A 7,500-nucleotide genomic window follows, 5' to 3' on the forward strand; every position below is an offset into this window, starting at 1 on the left:
TGTTAATGACAGTCCAACCCATTTCTACACTTAACATTTAATTGATGCTTAAGCTTAATTAGAAGGGGACTCTTTATATAAAGAGTGACAGAGGGTAGTCATGGAGACGGGGGGGTGGGGGGTGTATGGGCTGACATGAGCAGGCCACACCCCCTGCGGGTGCACTGCACTGCTGACTATAGCTAGCGAGGGGGAGGGGGGGAGGGAGGGGGAGAGAGGGAGGGAGAGAGAGAGAGAGCGAGAGAGAGGGAGAGAGAGAGAGAGGGGGGGGGAGAGAGAGAGGGGGAGGGAGAGAGAGAGGGGGGGCGAGAGGGGGAGAGAGAGAGAGAGAGAGCGAGAGAGAGGGAGAGAGAGAGAGAGGGGGGGGGAGGGGGAGAGAGAGAGAGAGAGAGGGGGGGAGGGGGAGAGAGAGAGAGAGAGAGAGGGGGGGGGAGGGAGAGAGAGTGAAAGGGCCGGGTGGTCTGACAGAGAACAGCAACTAATCCCACTTTAAAATAAAAACTTTCACATCAAAATAACATCCTGTATTAAAGCCATTCTATAAACACACAATTAGTTTTTAGTCAAAACACATCTCTTCTCCCCGACCTTTGACCTGAGGTGAGCCTGCCTGACCTTTGACCTGAGGTGAGCCTGCCTTCCCGACACGGCACTCTTTGCACTTTTATTTGTACTGCACTTTGCTTTTAGTGATTTTTATCTCTTTTATCTTGTTTTCCTCTTTATCTTTTATCAGTTAAGCACTTTGGGCGGCTGTTGTCATTGTAAATGTTGTGCTATATAAATAAACGTTACTTTACTTTACTTACTTTACACACACAATACATGCACACACACACACACACACTCCCAACTCCCAGCGCCTTCCCAGAATGCCTCACCGTGGGGACGTACTCGGAGGGGAACTTGTTGGTGGTGTAGGAGATCAGCAGGCAGGTCTTCCCCACCGCACCATCACCCACCACCACACACTTGATGGTCTGCATCTGAGGAGAGGAGGAGGAGGAGGAGGGGGAGGAGGAGAGGAGGAGGAGGGGGAGGAGGAGGAGGGGGAGGTGGAGGAGGAGGAGGAGGAGTGGGAGGGGGAGTGGGAGGAGGAGAAGGAGGGGGAGGGGGAGGAGGGGGAGGTGGAGGAGGAGGGGGAGGGGGAGGAGGAGGGGGAGGAGGAGTGGGAGGAGGAGAAGGAGGGGGAGGAGGAGGGGGAGGAGGAGGGTGAGGAGGAAGAGGAGGAGGAGAAGGAGGAGGAGGAGGAGGAGGAGAAGAAGAGTGGTAAATGGTAAATGGACTGCACTTATATAGCGCCTTTATCCAAAGCGCTTTACAACGGCCTCTCATTCACCCATTCACACACCAATGGTGGCCAAGCTACCATGGAAGGCGCCGGCCTGCTTACTGGGAGCAATTTGGGGTTCAGTGTCTTGCCCAAGGACACTTATCTAAGACACCTTGGGCTCCCTGTCCCAGGTGAGGAGGGGAGGACCTTGGTCTCAGGTGAGGAGGTGAGGAGGAGGGGAGGACCTTGGTCTCAGGTGAGGAGGTGAGGAGGGTAGGACCTTGAGTGAGGCATCGGGGACCATTCTTTATAGTCTTTGGTGTGACTCGGGGGCCGGGGGATCGAACTCACAACCTCCCGATCTCAGGGGCGGACACTCTCTAACCACCAAGAACACTGAGCTGGTTAGAGCAACAGAGTGAGTGGTCATGAAAGAGTAAAAGACCAGCAGACTGCCGTTTAACCCTCAGCCACGGGAGCCACGGGGGCCCAGTGGTCTCTGTGTGTGTGTGTGAACACCAAGCAAGAAAGAACGCCACACACACACACACACACATCTTGATAGCTGAAGAGGAGCAACACACACACACACACACACACACACACACACACACACACACACACAATGGGCTGTCAGTCAGTCCACACAGGGGTGTCTGTGTCATGCAGTGTTTACAGCCCAGGAGCGGCGGCCCTGTGACTCGTTGTAAGCCGTTGCCGTGGCAACGCGCATACCTGCGACGACACAGCCACAATAGACAGACAGTCAGAGAGAGAGAGACGCTGATTTCTTGCGTGACCGTGACTGACTGACTGGTTGGTTGTGTGTGAAGGCGCCATTGTTAGAAACAGGCTGACAAGCAAGGGCAGGGACAAGATGGCGGTGCCAAAGACGACGACAACAATGCTAGTACCCAAATGCTGTCTGTCCTGTGGCCAGGCCAGACACAGGACTAGATAGAACGCTGTTCTCTGGTTGGCTGACGCTACTGTGGAAACAGAAATGGGCTGGCTGGCTGGCTGCGTTCGTAAATTCGCCGCTCTGGAAATCTGATTGGCAGCAGCGATCGTGGAAGTACCTCTCTTGGTCCAATCAAATTACTTGGTGGTCAGTCACCCCCTTTATGATGTTATGAACCCGTGAACAGTGAGCGTGCGCTCCGGCGCTCTCGGAGCGAATTTACGAACGCAGCCAATAATGTGAGAAGTGGCTGATGAGAGTGGTTGGCATGACAATTATGTATTTAGGATTCCATGGCGGCCATGTTTTTTGGTGGATCAGCCAAATTGATGCCATGATGGTCTGAGGGCGTGACTGTCTGTGTCTGTTCTATTCAGTCTATTTCTATGGAGCCAAACCAGAACAAGATGTACAACAGGCAGCTTGACAGTGGCTGTTTACTTACTTACTGACAGTTTAACTTCCGCATATTAAGCGGCATATATACATTCCCCATTGCATAACAACAATGTGCCCAGGAAGTGGTGATGATGTTGATGGGGGCTGGCTGGCACAATGCCAGTTTACAAAGTTACACCCTCCTCACATCATAACATCTAACTAAACAGCTTTCCAAACAGAGATGATAGTTAGTAGCTAGTTAGTTAAATAAATAAATACATCGGATGAAGGGTCTAAACTAAGTCAGTTTGAGTTTTGACAACTTGGTTAAACAGTTTAGTTAGTTAGACCTTAACTTTGACCAACTAGCCTCAATCAGAGATGTCCTGGGATGTTGAGGTGAATCTCTCAGCTCAGGTCAATGTCAACTAACACATAAAGCAGCTAGAAAGACAGAGAATGACAAGGTCTGTTAACCTCATCTTATCCACCTCATTTTTCTGGTTTTCTGCTCGAAATGACATGCCCACAGTGAATATAGAATATCCCCACAATCACAAGGGCCTTCATAATGATATTGTTGTTATCAAATGAAAGATAACACCTGTGGGGTTGCTGTAGAAGTGTTACTGTGTCAGAGCAAATAGAGCTAGAACATTATAAAATATCTCAAATTCAGTCTCCGCCTAAAAAAACAACAGCTTTTACAGTGAATATCACCTTGGAAACCTGATGACGAAGCCCAAATCATCTAGGAATCAGTACTCCAGGGTCTTATTCATAACGTATTGATATTAATATAAATACATATTCATAACATTAAGCCTCTCTCTCTCTCTGGTTCTGACTCAGCTGACGTTGGCTAGCTCAGTTAGCTAGCTGGGTGTGTTGACAGTTTGTTGTTTTAGTCAAACTTGTGAAGCTTTTCAGAAGGACCGACATACTAACTACCTACGTGTCGTTTTCCAAACGTAAATAGTTAGTAGGTGTCGAACTAAATGGTCAAATGTTACTCGTATATTTTTACGACACTAACTAACTATACAGATCCTAAAAGGCTGAGAATGATGCTAAGCTAACACAGCTAGCAGCTTACCTTGGTCTGGGACAGTCTCTGCTTACAGGCGCGCTCACTTCCGGGTTCGCTTGAGAAAAGTCAGCGCGAGAGGAGGGGCGTGGCGCGGTTAGACCCCGCCCCCCCCAGGACAGTCAAACCCTATGTCTTCTTACATACTTTTATAACAACGTTTATTTTTGTTGATTTATTTGTTTATTTACTTTATTTACTTGCCCAGGGACTGTTGGTGTAATTTAGCTACCCAGCTAATGCAGGGAGAGTCAATGACTGTCCATTGTCCCTTTTAAATAAACGAATAAATAAATAAATACAATATTTAAAAGGGTCTCCATTAGTCATCACCATAGTGAAGTCTATTCTTCTTCCTGGGGACCACATGAAACAGACAGACAATCAAACATAACACAATCAATCAACAAAGGAATAATTGGTGAACAGCATTCACTTATTAAAAGCAGCGAGCAATGTGAAGTGCCACTAAGAGAAAAAAACCACATCTTTTGAGCAAACATACATACCCACTCAAATCTGAACTGAGGACACGGAAAATACACAATCTAAGAGCCCAATATGTTGAATTGTATTTGAATACCCCTGTACTATACTATAATATATAATATCGGAGATGAGTTAATGTCACTGTCTGACATAATCATGATAGGACAAACCTACCAGTGTGGACTTTATTAGATTAGATTCAACCTTTTGTCTGTGGGGCTTGTCATGCTGCGCTTTGGCCAGCAGAGGGCGCTGCAGGGCTGTGGTGGAATGTAGAGGGTCGATGCCAATCAAGTCACCCTCTACACCCCCAGCACAGCCCTGCACCGCCCTCTGCTGGCCAGAACGCAGCATAATAATTTTGCCATTTAGCAAGACGCTTTTAATCCAAAGCGATTTACAATTACGAATTACAGGGACATTCCCCCTGGAGTAACTGAGGGCTGAGTGCCTTACTCAAGGGCACACTAGTAGTGGTGTGGTTTCAGGCGGGATTTGAACTCGCAACCTTCCACTAGACCACCACTACCCCACACACACATGCTCCCCACAGTTGGAGATTGTCCCCCCAGTTGGAGATTGTAGGGATTGAACGGATGCAGATAGTCAGCAGTCAATACTCAAATAGGCTGTGGCATTCAAGCGATGATTGATTGGTACTAACAAGCTCAAAGTGTGCCAAGAAAACATTCTCCACACACCATTACACCACTTGATGGAATGGAATGGAATGGAATGGAATGGACTTTATTTGTCATTGCTACAGTACAGGTACCAAACAACGAAATTTAGGAGGGGTGGCTCCCCTGGTGTTAGGAAAGGAAAAAGAAAACACATTTTAGAAAAAGCATAGATGAATAAAATCACAAGAAGGTAAGGAGCTGGTTTACATCAATAAAGGCTATGTACACAATCCACTGTACTATACTGCACAGATAGTCAACTAGGGTTGTCATATTGCACAAAAAGTATTTTTTCACATTATTTTAAAGTGTCACAGTTTGCAGGCTTGAAAATGTACATGTTTGTGCCATACAATCCGTCCGGACTGTCCTGGGCCCAGAACTTAGGCCTTTTCTGTGTTCAGGGCCTTGACGGCCCTGTGGTAGAAGCAGTCCTTCAGTCTGTTTGTCTTAGCGGCCGGGGTCCTGTACCTCCTGTTCGAGGGCAGCTTGACAAAGTGTACGTGCCCAGGGTGGGTCGGGTCCTTGGAGATCTTGGAGGCCCTCCTGAGACAGCGTGTGTTGTACAGCTCCTCCAGAGAGGGGAGGGGGGCGCCGGTGATCTTCTGTGATGTTCTCACGACTCTCTGTAGCTCGTTTCTCTCCGCTGTTGTGCAGCTGTGGAACCAGTTGGAGATGCCGAAGGTGAGGATGCTCTCCACTGCACCGTGGTAGAAGGCCACCAGTATCTCCTGCTTGTTGTGTTGTTTCCTGAGGCATCTCAGGGTGTATAGCCGCTGTTGTGCCCTCTTGATGGTGCCTTTAGTGTTGTCCTTCCAGGCCAGGTCATCCCGCATGTTGTGTCCCAGGAATCGGAGGGTTGAGACTCTCTCCACGCTCTCTCCGTCGATGAGCAGGGGCTGGATCTCGGACTTTTTCCTCCTGAAGTCTACGATGAATTCCTGGGTCTTTGACTTGTTCAGCAGCAGGTTGATGAGACAATTAATGAAAAGGTGTACAGGTGTTCCTAATGAAGTGTCAGGTGAGTGTACAGGTGCATCTCAAATAATTAGAATATCGTGAAAAAGTTAATTACTTAACTTTTTTCAAAAGCTTTACTAATTCAAAAAGTGAAACTTTAATATATTCTAGATTCAATACACAAAGTGAAATATAAATAGCCTTTTTTTGGTTTTAATGTTGATGATTAAGGCTTACACTACAGCTCATGAAAATCTAAAATCCAGTGCTCCCCTTTCACCTCAGCAGTGCCACAGGCTGATTGCCTCCATGCCACGCCACATCGATGCAGTAATTTGTGCAAAAGGAGCCCCGGCCAAGAATTGAGTGCATAAATGAACGTACTTTTCAGAAGGTCGACATTTCTGTATTATAAATCCTTTTTTTTTTTTTTTACTGGTCTTATGTAATATTCTAATATTTCAAGATACTGGATTTTTGGCCATGACTGCACAGCCTAGGGCGCCTGACGACAAAGTATTTGCTAATGACATTGTTTTGCAACGACATGTTTTGACTGTTTCCATTAGAGGCCCACTACCTCTATTTGGGTTCTCCCCCAATCCACAATGTGCTTGTCAACCAACCCTGAGAACAAGTTTGGTGATTTATGTTCTTAACATAATCATATATAACCAACAACATCTAAATCATTTAGAAGGAGACACTTATTATCCAAAGCGACTTACAATACGTACATTTGTCTAAGTAAGTGAATCGATTATGATAATCATACGCCGTGTGCATTGGGCTTTAGACTACATATTTGTGTTCAGGTTACTAGGCAACAGTCCATTTGAAGTTCAGTTGCGGAACAATTATTATTTTTATGATTAAATGATTAAATAAACAAACTGTTGTCGCTTATTACTGTTAACTAATAAATTGCACTGTAGAACTGTTGTATAAAAGCAATATCACACTGGAGGTCGTGCTGTTATACTGAATATCAGCACGGCTGTGATCGTCTTCCTACTCGGCCTGCGGCCTCGTACCTACGACCCAATCACAGCCCTGCTGATATTCAGTATAACACATTCCCTCTCCTGTGATGTTGCTTAAATAAAAGGACATTACAGCTGGTGGTTGATGGTGAACAGAGAGGAGGGTGAGGAGGGTGAGGCCCTGGTTGGGCGGGGGGGGGGGGATGTAATCACCACCAGAGCGTTTGTTGGCTGTAGATATGAGACCTTGGGTGTGTGTGTGTGTGTGGGGGGTGTGTGTGTGACACTCACACTCACACACACACACACACACACACACACACACACACACACGTCTCTGACAAACACACACACACACACACACACACACACACACACACACACACTCACACACATACATTTTAGATGCTTTATTTATGTCCACATACAAAGAACAATTCTAAAGGACATAAATACTAACAGTGCATTTTGATATCATAGAAACAATCTGTTACAGTAATGCTGAGCCAACAACCAGTTCTGCCACACACAGGATGTTATTCGCACCAGGTGATACCAGTGGGTTGACAGATACAGTATCAATACAATAAGACAGACAGTATCCCGCTCATGGGTACAGGAAGCACCGCCTTCTCCATATTGAGCGGCTACCAATAATAGCGGATATTGAGCAGTATTTTGCT

General features: G+C 46.6%; 1 protein-coding gene across 1 annotated transcript in view; it reads right to left on the reverse strand.

Annotated features, from left to right (window-relative positions):
* Positions 1–3,748, reverse strand: part of LOC308158785 (cell division control protein 42 homolog) — an 8,365-nt gene extending 4,617 nt beyond the window's left edge. Inside the window, exons 1-2 of the mRNA XM_080532486.1 lie at positions 3,712–3,748; positions 882–986 (exon numbers count right to left, since the gene is read on the reverse strand). Coding sequence (XP_080388612.1) covers positions 882–986 — 105 coding nt within the window. The 5' untranslated portion in view covers positions 3,712–3,748. The remainder of the gene's footprint in view (positions 1–881; positions 987–3,711) is intronic.
* Between the last annotated feature and the right edge of the window lie 3,752 nt (positions 3,749–7,500).

Source organism: Nansenia antarctica (genome assembly GCF_963989245.1).
Source record: "Nansenia antarctica genome assembly, chromosome: 5".
Taxonomy (NCBI): Eukaryota; Metazoa; Chordata; class Actinopteri; order Argentiniformes; family Microstomatidae; genus Nansenia; species Nansenia antarctica.